The following is a 14931-nucleotide window of genomic DNA, read 5'->3' on the forward strand; positions in this document are numbered from 1 at the left end:
TTATTTATTTTTCAAAATTAAGCTTTTGTATAATAATGAGTTAATCAGAGATGTTATTATTTATCCAACTCAGACATGCATACAATAAGTTGGTGGGATAAGGGGATGGGTGAAATACTGATTTTATATAAAGTTCATAGATTGCCTTTTCCACCAGTTTCAAAATACTCCCTTTGAGTATTTTGTGGTTATATTGGTATTACTTCTTTAATTTCCCAACATTTAACATAGCACAGTAACAGTTTTTAAGCAAAAAAAAAAAGTAATTTTTTATTTTATTTTTTTATAGAACGCAAGAGCTATGCTGCTCCAATCAAAACTGAAAATGCTTTTCTGTGTCTGAGCAACTTTGAGAGGATTGACTTAAGGGGATGAGATGATTGCTTGGCTGATCTCTCTGAGAAGTATTGAAATGCTACTTTTGGCAGGTAAGTAGGATGTGTTTTGAAGGAATTAATAGATAGAACATGACAGGTTACCTTCAGAACTAGTTTAAGGATACTTAAATATTATTGGGTGGGAGGAATGTTGAAGTATCTGCTCTGGGTTTAAATTTTCTCTGCTTTATAATAATTTTTTTTGCATAGTAATTGAGGTTATATATTAAATAGTTATGAATATATACATCAATTTTTAATGACCAGTGGAGGTTGCTTTTATAGTCTAAAACTTTTAATTATAACTTAAAACTTTCCTTTTATAATTGCTTTTTGGGTCATATGATGTAATTCTTTTTAGGTTTTATTGTTTTATCTTCCCAAAGGGAGTAGCTTATCTTGTCTTAGTGATTAATGACTACTTGTATTAAAATCTCCTTTTTTTCAAATTATGTCTCTGTCTCTGTGAATCTGATTATCCTCTGTGTCATTTTATGGCATTTGTTTTTGGTTTTCTTTAGGTAGAACTATCTAATTTACCTTGGAGGTGTAAGCATGGACTGGTCTTGCTGGAGCTGCGTTGAATGACTGTTTAGATGTGAATGATTCCGTCACCCTTGGTTGTACAGTGTACCACCTGTAAACCTGTACATGGAAGCCCTAGGCTAGCCAGAGTTAGGGCGGCCTGGATTATCATTTAATGTTTCTGACATAGAAACTGAAGTGTTCTGTAGATAACACTTTTCCTGGTGACCTCACCAAGTAGCTGACTGCTTTTTATTGGTTTCCTTGAATTGGTTTTACTTGGCCAAAGCATGTGCAGGAGCATTTTCAAAGATGAGGGATTAATAAGGTCATGTTCAGCCAAAGGTTTCGCTGGGAGAACCCAATCTAGCCTAGCATGTGAAGTGTATAGTGCTTTTCTTATTTTAAGGAAATTCCAGCAGTGATCCATGCTTCAGTCCTTTTCTGTATAGGCAAGGCAAAAATCTAGAGAATTTTTACTTGGAGAGTCATTCGGATCATGTATTCAAAACTAGGGGGAAAGCAGAGGGTGGTGTACTGAGCAGGAGTATTCAAATTAGGACAGCGTCTAGACATTTCTCCTCTTTCTGGGAAGTGGAAATACAAGATACAAGTGGTGACTTTATAATTAAATACACCTGCCTTATTAAAGAGTGAGAAAGAGAGATAAGAGCTATTATGGGTTGAATTAGGTATAAAGGTGACCTTGAGACTCTTTCCAGAGGAAGCAGAAATTCAGGATTGTTCTGATGAACATTGGGTTTTTGGTTGCCTAAGATGAGAGAATCAGTCAGAACTTTCCTTCAAATGGGAGTTCTGAAGGTGTGTCCCTAGACCAACAGCACCCGGTCAGCAATGTAAAATTTTGGGCCCTATCCCAAACATACTGAATCAGAAACTCTAGGGTGGGGTCCAGCAATCTGCTTTGTCAATCCTTTTGGAGATTCTGATGAATGTTCAATTTTGCTTCATAACACTGGGGAACCTGGTGGATTGAATCTGACCTTTAAAAGCAGTGTTTTTCTCATTTATTTATAGTGCCTTGCCTGAGTTTCCACATTGAACCTGAAGAAGGTAGCATTGCAGGGGGAACGTGGATCACAGTCATTTTTGATGGTAGGTTTGTGTCTTACCAAATACAAGTTTCTTAATTATTAACCTAAAGAATTCTAAAGAATATGAGTGTGGTTTTTTCCCTTGTCTAAGGACAGGTGTAAAAGAGGGCCTGAAGGGAGACAGTCCAACTGACCAGCTTCTGCGTTTCCAGATGCTCACATGTTAATGTCACAGAAGCAGAGCTCATTATAAGCTGTGTCCACTTTCTTTTATTTTTTTATTTAATATTTTTATTGATTTCAGAGAGGAAGGGAGAAGGAGAGGGAGAAAGAGTTAGAAACATCATTGATGAGAGAGAATCATCAATCTGTTGTGTCCTGCACACCCCCTAATGGGGATCGAGCCCACAACCTGAGCATGTGCCTTGCCTGGGAATGGAACCGTGATCTCCTGGTTCATAGGTTGACACTCAACTACGGAACCATACCAGCCCGTGTCCACTTTCTTATCCCACCTGTGGGATGGGACTCTAGGGACCCTCAGTGAGGTATGGAAGCACTTGACATAGTACTTGGCAATGTGTCCCCTTAGAATCTTGGTTATCTTCCTTTTAGATCATTCAATACATGGGAGCTTCTAACCATGGCTTAGTGTATCCATCCCTTCCACAGTAGAGAGTTTTTTGAGGGTTGAAATATTCTTTCCTGGTTTAGGTGGATCGACTTGAAGAGATAAAACTTTTTACATAAATTTATAAATGAACACTCATTTATATAGCAGTCATAAATGCCTTTGGAATGAGGAGCATTGATTTAACCCTTAGGCAAACTCAGTGTCTCACATTGCCCCCATGTGGCCATGTTTTTATATTCTCCTGTGTGGGTTAGGACTCTGCTCAGCCTGAGATTGCTCTTTTCCTTATGCTTAGATTTGGAGTCCAGTCTCCTTTATCCCACCAATGGCTCTCAGCTGGAAATACACCTGGTGAATGTGGCTGTGCCTGCACTGCCCAGCATCCCCTGTGATGTCTCCCCTGTCTTCTTGGATTTGCCGGTGGTGATGTGCAAGACGAGGTATAACTGCCCCGAAATAAGATCAGTCAGGACAAGTGCTTTGCTTATTTCAGTAGTATTTTGGTGGCAAATTAGAGCCACTCCTGCTGTGGCTGCAATTATTTGCTATAGTCTTTTAAAATGTTCTATGTAAATACGCTTCTTAAAAGGTCCCTATCAGGGCTTAAAGGAGGGTGAGAATATGGTGGAGAATTTTTGAGATATTTATAAGAAGGGGCTAGATTGGGTTTCCAGCTATGTAAAAAAATTTTTTTGCAAGAAGCTCTATAGCTATTACTAGTAAGATTTCAATAAGTGGTTCCATTTTGCCATCTAAAGAATTCGTCTTTTGCAATAGGCATAATTGTAACGACTGTGCATAAACCCAAAACCAGCTGGAAAGGAAAGTTGCTTTAATCCTCTTAGTGTGTTTGCTGAGTTTGATATGATTTGTATAGCATTCCAGGTAATCTATTGTTCTACTTAAGTTTGTGTTGACCTATGAAGTTTACACTAGTTCATTCTTTCTCTTCTCATTTCTTAGAGATGCTTCATAAAAGTGGGTCATTGGTAGAGAGAAAAAAATATGGTCATTTCCTTCCTCCTCTTCCATCTCTCCTTATTGAAATCCTAATCAACCATACTCCAAATGCCGCCTCTTCCCTGAACATCCAATTGAGTGTAATCTTTCCTTTCATTGAAAAGGGGACAATAAGGGCTGAAATCCAGGCTGTGGTTGCAACAGCTTTGAGAAAGGAACATCTTTTAGTAATTCATCCACAAGATATGTGTGTGTGTGTAATTCCTTTTGTGAAGGGGAATATTTTTATAATTTACACAAAAGCATAGCATGTGTCGCCCTAGTGGCCGTTTCCTCAGCCCTGTGTTTCTCTGATACTAATGTCAGTTGCCCACTTGTCAGATCCATCCTTATAGAATCAACTTCTTTGAGGACAGGGGATGTGTTTAACCCCACTTTGGGATACTTATGGTGCTTAGCACAGTACCTTACAAGTTGAAAATGCTCAATAGATGTCTGTTGAACTGAAATTTCTTATAGAACTACTATTGGTTTTAACACTGGGCTTTATATTTCCCATAGGTTTTATGATGTTAGTATATTTGAACATGTATATTCCTGCAAGAACTTGCTATGAAATAAGTCAAAGCTCAGAAGATTCACTTGTTTAATCTCGGCAGTCCTAATATACAAATAATGTACCATTCATTTTATACTATCTTTTTAGAGAAAAAGAAGTGCTAGTTTTTTTAATGTACTCATTCATTGGAAGATGACTATCAAGTTCAATTAACATTCAAGTGTAAAAAACATATTGTATGATCAATGAAATACTGTCACACTCATTATCATGAAAAGACTTATCTGCTTTCACAAAACAGGCATTATAACATCTAAATAACTGCCTAATCAAAATGAAACATAAGACACAAATATAATTTAAAACTTTCTAGTGGCCACATAAAAAAGTCAAAAGAAACAAGTAAAACTAATTTCAATAACTCAACATATCCAAAATATTGTCATTTCATATGTATTCAATATATAAATTATTAATGAGATACTGTATTTTCTCTTTTTGCATATTAAATCTTCAAAATCCAATGTGTAATTTACATAGAGCACATCTTATTTGGGATTAGCCACATTTTAAGTGCTCAATAAACACTTGTGCCTACTGGCCAACACATTGATTGGACAGTGCAGATTTAAATATTTAAGGTCATACTAAAAGATTTCTGATGAGAAGGTTTGCAAGGGAGGCACTTCATAAATCTAGCTTCTTATTCATCATATTTCCCCTTATACAAATCAACAGAAGTGGCAGCCTCAAAGAGGCAGAGAAATTGCTATGATATTCATGAAAAGAGGAGAGAAGGTCTGGGATTCTCTCTCTCTTTTTTTTATTTTAAAGATTTTTATTGATTTCAGAGAGGAAGGAGAGGGAGAGAGAGATAGAAAAATCAGTGATGAGAGAGAATCATTGATCGGCTGCCTCCTGCACACCCCACACTGGGGATAAAGCTCGCAACCCGGGCATGTGCTCTCTGACTGGGAATCGAACTGTGACCTCCTGATTCATAGGTCATTATGCAACCACTGAGCCATGCCAGCTGGGCTGGGATTCTCTTGATGGAGATGTGAAGTGTTTATGGGCTGCTTATGATTATGAAGTGAACTAGAGGCCCGATGCCCGAAATTTGTGCAAGAGTAGGCCTTCCTTTCCCCCAGCTGCCAGCGCCGGCTTCCCTCTGGCACCCGGGATCCAGGCTTCCCTCGTGCCCTGGCTTTGTCCAGAAGGTTGTCTGAAAGGATATCTGGTCTAATTAGCATATTACCCTTTTATTATTATAGATAATTTTTTTGGCAGAAAGTAAAATCAATGCCTTTTGTCATAAAGAGCCTAGGATTGAAGTCCCACTTTGTCCTTAACCTGCTGTGTTCACACACATAAATCTCTTCATCTAATTGGAACTGTCATTTATTAAAAAAATGGAAACTAGCAATGTCCCTTTTCAGAACTTTTTTTAAAATTTAAGTTACTTTTAATTTAAAAATCATAACTTCTTTTGTGGAAGGATTCAACCTTTAGAGTCTAGTGGGTGAGTGGGTATAGGTCAAAAATAGAATACAGGAATCCTTAGTTAGCTCTGCTGCACAGGAGCAGGGAGGAGATTTGAAGTGGTCAGGTGGGGCTGCTAGCTTTGACATTCACAGTGTTTGATTCACAAGGATCTCCACTGTCTGTCCTCAGGTCTCTGCTGTCCCAAGTACCTGAGGGCATGTACCACCTGGAAGTGCACTCTGGGGGACACGTGGTAGGCAGCCCAACTGCAGGACTACCAGACAGCTGTTCTTTCAAGGTGGGTTCTAAGGATGGAGAAAAGTGTGCCTGGTCTGAGGGTGTGCTTGTGCTTTTGACAAGCAAGTTATAAATGAGGCTGGGAGTCTGCTTTGCCAGGGTAAGAGGAAAGGTGGATGATGGTTATGAGGTTTCTGAGACTATACTAATGAAAGGTAAGTATTCAGTTATGTATATCTTTATGCAGGTTAATTTAATGATCACAACAATTTTATGGGGTAGCTATTTATTATCCTGGTTTTATAGATGGGCAACCTGAGGCTTAGGGAGATTAAATAATTTGCCCATGTCATAAAAAATTTAATGGCAGAATTAGGATTTGAACCTGCATCTGACTCTGATCCTCGCTTAAACTGGAGCTCAGAGGAGCCACAGAGATCACCAGTGTGTATCAGCATTCCATTGTACAGCTGTCAGCACTTTTGGTCTCAGCATGGTAAAGGGACTCAGGAACCCAAATTCTACCTTCCTCTCTACTTCATGGTTGATTTCTATACTCTTTGTAAGCCTAGAGGGAAAGTTTCTCCTTCAAGCTCAGAGCTAAAAGGAAACAAAGAGGGAGGGAGGGAGAGAGGGAGAGAGAGAGGGGGGCCAGGAGGAAGAGTTTATAAGCTAATGCTTGACTTCTTTTAGAGACTCAATATGCACACTGGGGCTTCATGTTCTGTTTGGTTCAGTGTACTGTCCATTTCAGATTAGTTTTACACCAAAATAGACTCTGAAAGTATAGGTCCCAGACTTCTCATAAAAGGCAGAGGTTTGGCAGTGTTCCTTTGACATGTCCTCCTCATTGGGAGCCTCTGTTTATGAAAGTACAATTCAGTTATTACTCAGTGCTCCTTTAGAGGAAGACTTCATCCTCTAAATTCTCCTCTAATATAATCCACATTTGATATAGGCAATTCATTTTTCAATTTTGGAATTTGCTGTCAATTCACATTTACCAACTTGTTTCTTACTCCAAGAGAATCTTCTTTTCCAGAATTTTGCTTCTGCACATAGGCACAGAAAGGAAAAAATCATTCCCTCTTATTAAGACCTGCACCACCACCTCTAGTCTTGGTGACTCTTAACAGAAAAGAGATGGCAGAGCATGCTCCTCAGTCACCATGCTGCTTGGGTTTTGATGACCTTTCACCCCAGATAGTTTTCCTACTTATTAAAGCTTGGAAACAAGCAAAAGGGGAAAGAAGAGAAACAGTGCCTAAAATTGCACATTGAAGAAAACAAGCCCTTCAGTGGTCCAACCAGCTTGGCGTGTTGATGGAAAATCACCGGGGGATGTAGTTAATGAGAGCTCAATAAAACACGGGGGTCTTTTTGTTTTGGGGTTGGGACTGGGGGAACCGTGAGTATTAAAAATTAATTCTATCTCGCTGGTCCACTCCAAAGAGCCTGCTGCAGGCACTGACAAGTTCAACAACTCACAGGTTTATCAAGCAGCTGGTGGCTGTGGCTTTTTCATTCTAATCCCCTGCTTTTCCTCCCCCTCCCCTGCCCCCCACTTCGCTGATGATCTGATTTAGTAGTCTCAAGGATCAGCATGTGGTAAGCTGGATTTGGAAGCTCATTAATTTTTCACTTTGTCATGTCTCTAGCTTGGTGGGTGACCAGGGGCTTGTTTCTCTTAGAAATGTACCATTTTATGTTGTGTCAGCTCAGAGAGAATCACAGGTGAAGCCTTTTTGGAGGTTGAACTCTGAGCCTGCTCCACCATGTCTGAGGAATTGAGAGGGGGTGATGAGGAATTGCTCTACCCGTTACCCTTCTCCGCCAACTTCTGGTGGGAGGCTTACAGTCCAAGTGGTAGATTTTAATATCTCAAGTTTGAAATCAAAAGGTATGTTTCCTTAGTTGATTTGGACTTGGTTGTTCCATTTGCCTCGGTTTCTAACATCATGAGGAACAATGACCATTCGTCTACCTCATGAAGCTCCTATGATAAATTTCCAATGGAAGTGACAATGGTATGAAGGGAAAACCGGTGGGAGATGAAGGCCTGGGTGCAGGAAGAGGTTGGGAGGTAGTGATGGGGATTATGTGCTTGGCAGGTGTATGTGGAATTACATTAATCTTTGTCTTTGGTGAGATGGAACCAGCTTCCAACCGGTGAGGTCACTGCATTCTTATTTTGACCCCTGACTCTACATATTTTCTGTGAACTATTTTCTAACCCTTTCCTTTAGAAAGGGAGAAAATTAGTCTTGATGGCAAACGGCACAGTTGTGTGGATCAATATCTAAAATTGCACTTGCCAAGCCTTCATCAGCTTTGTGGAAATGTCTGTTGATTCTTGATGTCTGATTAGGGCTGTTGATTAACGAGGGAGTTATTCTTTGGTAACATTCTCCTTGGGAAAGTGGACTCCTGGGGTGCTGGAAGCACTCCAAGCAAAACAATTTGCTGTCTTTGTTTTGCAAATGGAAGCACTGCAGATTGTGGGGAGTGATTGTGGTGGTTTAGGCACATAGATGAGTTTGGGAGAACTGGTCTCTTTCTGGGAAGAGTCCTTAGCTCATCCTCACACCTTGGCCTGGTCAGTCCATTCTTAATGCTTTACTTCTTAACACTGGCCCTGACTCTGAAGCACACTGATCTGGGACTAAGTCAGACGCCTATAGGCAAGATAGAATTCCTGGAATTATCTCATTCTCTCTGCCAGTATATTCATCATCTCAGATGGGGCCTCTCTATTCACTCACAAAAATTTGAACGTCTTCTACCTACCAGCCTGCACAGGAATACAACAATGACTGAGCCAGGCATTGAACCTCACTTGTGAAGTTTATGGTAAGCAGATGAAGTGCTTTGGAGGCACTGCCAGATATGAAGCTTTCACAGGCTCCCACCTCTCCATCTGTGCTTTTCTCTCCTTGAGGAGTAGTTGCTTCCCATTCCTTTAATCATTTGAATCATTTTCCTCCCAACAGGCACCTTCCATTTTCCCAATAACTACCTTGCTTGTGTGCATCTCCAACTTCCAATTTTTCGTAGTTTGCTAATTCCCTACTGTAATGCTGGCTGATAATAGTTTAAGTTGCAATGCTTTCCATTTAAATAAACAAATTATTGTGTAGAAACACAAAAAACCTTTCAAGACTCCAAGATACCAAATTGTAATAATGGAATTAAAAGGTTGGTATTTTAAAGTGTGGTCTCCCTACCTTTCCTTCTGGTAGAACGTGCTCCTGAGTCTGGCAGGTAGAAACATGCTTGCCAAAGTTTGGGCAGCATGGTACAAGGGTGCGCTCTTATATGACTTGTATTGAATTCCTTTACCTCATCTGCTGGGGTTCTTGTCTCAGCATTACAAAGGGTTCAGCAATCTGGAGAAAGGAGCTGCGCATAGATGATTAAAGAGTCCAAGGATGGAAGATGATTTTGAAAGGCATTGGGGGTCAGAGGAGCTTCAGCTAAAGGAACTGAAAGACTACCCCTTGTCTAAGGACCTCGTGTTATTTATTAACACAATTTGTCCTAAGGCAAGGTAGAGATAATACACTTCAAAGGGTAGGGTTTACAGAAGCATTGTCAGATTGGGGAATAGCCTACAGCTGTTCAGGTGTTTGGCCAACAGGAGGCAATAACATGCAGATTTAAGATGCCCTGAGCTGTCTGGCAGCAGACAATCCTATTCAGGTTTGGGGAAGTAGCCCTTCCAACAGGTAAACTTACATATGTGGCTCAGCCCTTGTTGAGCCTCCCAAGCTTCACCAACCTTTTGATGAAACTCTTGTAATTATTCCATGCTGGAATTGGTTCCCGGCATCATCCATGGAAGAGCTGTAATGATATCTGCCACTCCTGCTTTACAGAAATATTACAAAGATAAAAAGAGCTAGATTTAAGGTGGTTTGAGGAAATATACCATTTACTACCTTAGCTGGATGCTCTGTGAGGAATGACTTGTCCTTCCTGTGTTTGTGGTGAGATTCTAATGAAATCCTCACTTGTGATAACATTTTCTGAACAGCTTTCCAGGACACAGACACCCATTGTTTACCAAGTGAATCCACCAAGCGGAGTTCCAGGTAAGACATCTCCTATTAAAAGAGGAATACTTATGAATCCCTTTGCCAAGGCCTGTTGCAAATTCCTCTACCCAGGTGGGTGGTCTCCCTAAATGGGAAATTCCAGCTTCTTCTGTGATGCTGTTTTGAAAATAAGTGTCAGTCTCTGGTTTATTTTTAACTTGGTTTGTTTTCACCTCTGGGCACTTTTGCTCTATTAGTTCACTGGTAACGAAAGGAATCCAAACATGAAGAGAGAGGCAGCAAAATCAAACCAGGTGCTGCCAGAGAATGGAGGAAATAGAAATCTTCATTGCTGTGACTTTATAACTAGCCACATAATAGCAAAGCTTTATTGAAACTTACTGTGAACCGGGTTCTGTTCAAGCTTTTGGCATATATTACATATTATCTCCTCACAAGAACCTGATGATGTAGGAACTGTTATTTCCATTTTTCAAATGAGGAAATAGATACCAAGAGGTTAAGTCACTTGCCTAAAGTCATCCTACTAATAAGTATACAGCTGAGATTGGAACCTAGATAGTCAGAAACCAGAGTGGGCCCATATGCCCAACATTTTGTCCTGTGTTGTGCAGTGTTGGATACCACATGAAGATCATTAACCCTGATCCTTATCCTGGGGGTTTGTGCATGAGTTAGCTCACAGATATGCAAAGGCCAAGAGGCTAGGAGAGAAGGCGAGAAAGCTGGGGGATTAACATTAAAGAAGCGATTGCAACCAAGAGATTCAGGAACTGCTAAACCTGCTTTCAACCGAAGTTGTAAACATAGCTAGGATTATATATAATTTGCTGTTTGATTCTTGGCAAATTCTTACATGTATTTTAGTTTTTTTTTAACTTGTTCAGGGTTTCCAGATGGGAATACAAGTTGCCAGTTTTTTATATGTGGTTGTGTCTAAATGCATAAACTAACTGGTTGTTTTGAATGGCTTGAATGCTCAAGAATGTCAAAATGAGCATCTGAGTTTGTACATCTGTGTGTGTATATATATATAGACACAGTTTCAGCTTTACCTTATTAATGCAGTTTATTCACAGATCTGTTTATTTCCATTTGTCTGAATAATCAGCACATGATAATGTTTTATTAAAAAGAGATGTGGTCTATGAAAATCACATGCAGACATTTGGATTCCTGATGCTCTGAGTTTGGAAAGTCCTGTTTAGATGGCAGAAGGAGCCTTGTTAGGGTGAGGCATGAGGAAGGAGCCAGCCCTTAGCAGTGTGAAATGGGATGTCAGCTGGTACCCAGATCTGTCAAGCCCATTTCTCCCACTGAGTTTGACTTCCACACACTGTCTCCTCCACCTTCTGGGGGAACAATTGGTGACTGACCTGCTTGGAGTGGTCCCTCTGGGCAGGATCCACCCAGCCGCATCTTTGAAATCACTTTTCACACGATTACTCTCATTTCATTTGGGAAGGCTGCCCAGAGTAGCAGCCAGGGAGATGGGGGAGGTGGTGGGTTCAGGAGAGACAATGTTTTATGAGCAGTTGAATTTCTATGTGTGGTTAACAGTTGTTCACTGTGACGCAGAATCCTCCAGCCTCACAATCTGGCTTAGCCATTTGTCAGATTCGGTTGGTCTTTCTCTCTCTGATTAGAAACAAAACAGAAACTCACAAGAATTCTTAACTTCTACAACCTGTTAGTAGTTTCTAAAATTATGCTCATCAAAGCTAGAAATCATGTCCACCAAAGTCAGGACATCGATAACTGAGCCCTACTAAAATGAAGGAGAATTATTTTGCTAATTGTTGGCAGTAGCAGAGACCTTCAGACAATAGGCTTTTGCCAATTTTCTGACCTTTGCCTAAGTCATTAGGTTTTCTCTCTTTCTACACATTCACCTGTGAAGTGGTGGTAATACTTCCTGGAAGGTTCTCATTGTTTTAATATAGTCATCTACTGTGAAAGTGACAATTTCTTGGTAATGTTCTTTCACGGCCATACCTGTGGCTATGAAAAGACTCAAAGTCCTCTGAATTCAGTGACCTCATGAACCCCATAGGTGCCCTTCTCTTTTCTATTTTAGAAGTTTTACCTCCTAAACCAACACGTCTCTCATGTCTAAACATTGTAGGTGATGATGAAAGATGACAGCATAGATGGTTAAATTCTGTAATTCTTTGAAAGGCACATTCTTCCAGGTTGGGGTGATCTTTATTGAACATCATAACCTCGCTGTGATGTATTTGCTTAAAAGTTGCCTCATGCAGTTCCACAGTACTGAGTTTAGCTGTTTTTCAACTATGGAGGTGATCAGCTCATGTAGGGCCCCCAAGCTCTTTCTGAGAAGGGGCTACTTTAGATTTCTTCCCCTACTCCTATAAGCAGAGGGCTAGGGGTCGTACTGAAGTGTGCCTTGCTGAAAGGAAACCGCTGATGCCTGCAACTTCATTCATCTTATGAACTCAACAGATGGGGGTATTAAGAAAAAACTTAATATCCAATGGGAAGCCCTACAAGTCACATAGAAGAAACCCAGCAGAAGTCACCCATGTTTCAGCGGGCAAGGCACACACCAGCTATTTGTGGATCCCCAAATTAACCCTACCTTTGAACATGAGCACATTAATGAAATGAAGAAGACATGCGATTGCCCATAATTCTGCTGCTATCTCATGCCCTTTCTTTTTAGTTCCTGTCCATTTGGGTCAAACATGATGTTTATCTTTTGCACTCTGAGATATGGAAAAAAAGTTTAGTATCCTTGAGTACCCATCCAGGTGATAGGAGCCTCCTCATATCACAGGAGTTCATATTAGCAAGAGGAAAGTCTCACGAAGCTTGGAGCAGCCAAAGGCATGCTGTTCTTCAGTCCCACATTAGGTGGATGGCCTGCACACAGGCAAGCAAGTGGAAAGGAGCTGGGTACAGAAACCGGCTGCTCCTCTTGAAAGCTTCATGCTTCATGGTGTTGTATCACAAATCAGCGAGCTGGACAAGACACCTAATGAGCCAATTAGTTAGGAGTCATCTTTATTGTGCACAGGTTCAGAAAAGATTACCTCTGTCAAATTCTGAACAAACACAGGAGGGAGTATTTCCTTTTTATATCCTTCTAGTTCTTTGTGTAAGACAGCTTGTAACCTTGAATACATATTATATCTAATCAAACACCTGTAATATCTATACAGACAACTTGTAACTTTGAGTACATATTATATCTAATCAAACACCTGTAACCTTGGATGAACAAACACTTGGCAGAATATGTGAATTAATATAGTGTATCAGCCCCTTTAGATGGCTAGCTGGCAAGGTCAGACAGTTAAGTTTATATTTTCTATTCAAGCAAAAAACAAAGTTATTTTACAGTCTAAAAATAACAGAGTTGACCTACAGAATAAGAGACTGTCTCAGAATAACAGAGTAGTTCAAACAGCAGTTTTTCCAAAGGAGGGACCACTATGCTTCAATGGGACTGTGAGGAAGGCCCACTATTCCTTCTATGCAATATACATAGACCATTAAACTATAATTGCAATCCGTGGTTATTTTAGCCTTTCTAATCAGTAATAGCAATCAAAGGATCATGATCCTTTCCTGTTGTACAGTTTATAAAGAAGTAAATATTCTGAATCATGACCAACTTGGCCATATTGAGTAGATGTATAAAAAGAAATACAGTTTATGTTATTCATTTAGAGTTTGAGCTAAGTATATTCAATTTTTAAAAATCTTCTCTACTAAACAGGACAACTAATACATGTGCATGGCTGGATTATCACTGGACGATTGGAAACCTTTGATTTTAATGCTGAGTACATTGATAGGTAAGCGTGTGTTTGTTTTGACGTACGACTAGTTACAAATATGCTGTATTGCTTCCTGGGGCAGGCGTCCCTGATAGCAATAAATTGTAAGCAGTTGGCACAGAATTACTATTTTCCCTCTTTGCAGTTTATGTTCCCTGGTGAGCTGGGCTTCAGCAAACTTTGCTAACGTAATTGCGACTGGTCGATTAAGTTTGTCCATTTATTTACTGACAACTAGTCACTCTGGGCTCAGTGTGAATTATACTGTAATTGCATCTGTGGATTTTATTTTTCCACTCTTCCCCTTCTCCTTTTTGTTCCTCAGGATGAACTAAATTCTTTATAAAATGATGTGTGAATCCAAAAGACCATTAACTTCCTTGCTTGGTTGCTATCTATTAGTTTGATCAGAGGAAATATGAAAGAAGGTGCTGCAAGCCATTGAGTCTTTAATGTTTTCTGGGAGTGATTAGGATGTCAACATGACTTTTTCTATTGGAAGTTTTAAAAAAATGGAATGTGATACTACTAAATAATCTATACCGGATAGAGGGGAGTGTTGAAGGTGGTTATTTAACCTATGAAGCAATTACAGTGGGAATTTACGAAGTAGAAGGCACATAATCTTACTATATGCTCTGCTGAGTAGATTCTGTATACTGTGTCTAATTTTTCCTTCACCCCTGGACAGGGTGGGCCATCCTCCTCTGTTCCGCCTCCTCTCTTTGATTCTTCCCTAGTTGAAGAGAACAGGACTCAAGATCTACATTTCTGGCATTCTATTATGGTCAACTTGTCTTGAAAGAAAATTATTTTTCCTGTGGAAGATAGAAGCCCAAAGCCCACCATTGGCAATATACCTTATTCACTACTTGGTTCCATTTTTAGCCTTGGTCTGGGAAACAATCTTTGAAAGGGGGAACAAAGGCATAAACTCCTCTATAGCTTTGTGTAGACCCACTATAGCCAATGTGGGGATGATGAAGATCTTTCGGGAGAGAAGAAAAGCTCCCTCTGCAGTGTGAGAGGATGAACCATGAAACAGTGTTGTGCACCCCTACCTTCAGGCTGAGAATTTGGTTCAATATGTCCTCAGGGGACAGACTTCACCCACCTGCAGTAATATGCCATAAATCCAGAGGAGAATGTTCATAACAATGTTTTGTCTGAGTTTTGCCTGGAATGTTTGCTGGAAGCATTGCATACTATATTGTCTCTTTTCTCTCCCCCCGCCCCCTTTT

The 14931-nt window shown here is 40.1% G+C and overlaps 1 protein-coding gene across 1 annotated transcript in view; it reads left to right on the top strand.

Annotated features, from left to right (window-relative positions):
• Window positions 1–375: 375 nt before the first annotated feature.
• PKHD1 (PKHD1 ciliary IPT domain containing fibrocystin/polyductin) overlaps window positions 376–14931 on the top strand; it is a gene marked incomplete at its 3' end in the record, with an annotated part of 394211 nt that continues 379655 nt past the window's right edge. Inside the window, exons 1-6 of the mRNA XM_079780770.1 lie at window positions 376–428; window positions 1941–2018; window positions 2887–3031; window positions 5785–5893; window positions 9866–9923; window positions 13630–13708. Coding sequence (XP_079636896.1) covers window positions 377–428; window positions 1941–2018; window positions 2887–3031; window positions 5785–5893; window positions 9866–9923; window positions 13630–13708 — 521 coding nt within the window. The 5' untranslated portion in view covers window position 376. The remainder of the gene's footprint in view (window positions 429–1940; window positions 2019–2886; window positions 3032–5784; window positions 5894–9865; window positions 9924–13629; window positions 13709–14931) is intronic.

This window comes from Cnephaeus nilssonii, assembly GCF_951640355.1.
Source record: "Cnephaeus nilssonii genome assembly, chromosome: 9".
Lineage (NCBI taxonomy): Eukaryota > Metazoa > Chordata > Mammalia > Chiroptera > Vespertilionidae > Cnephaeus > Cnephaeus nilssonii.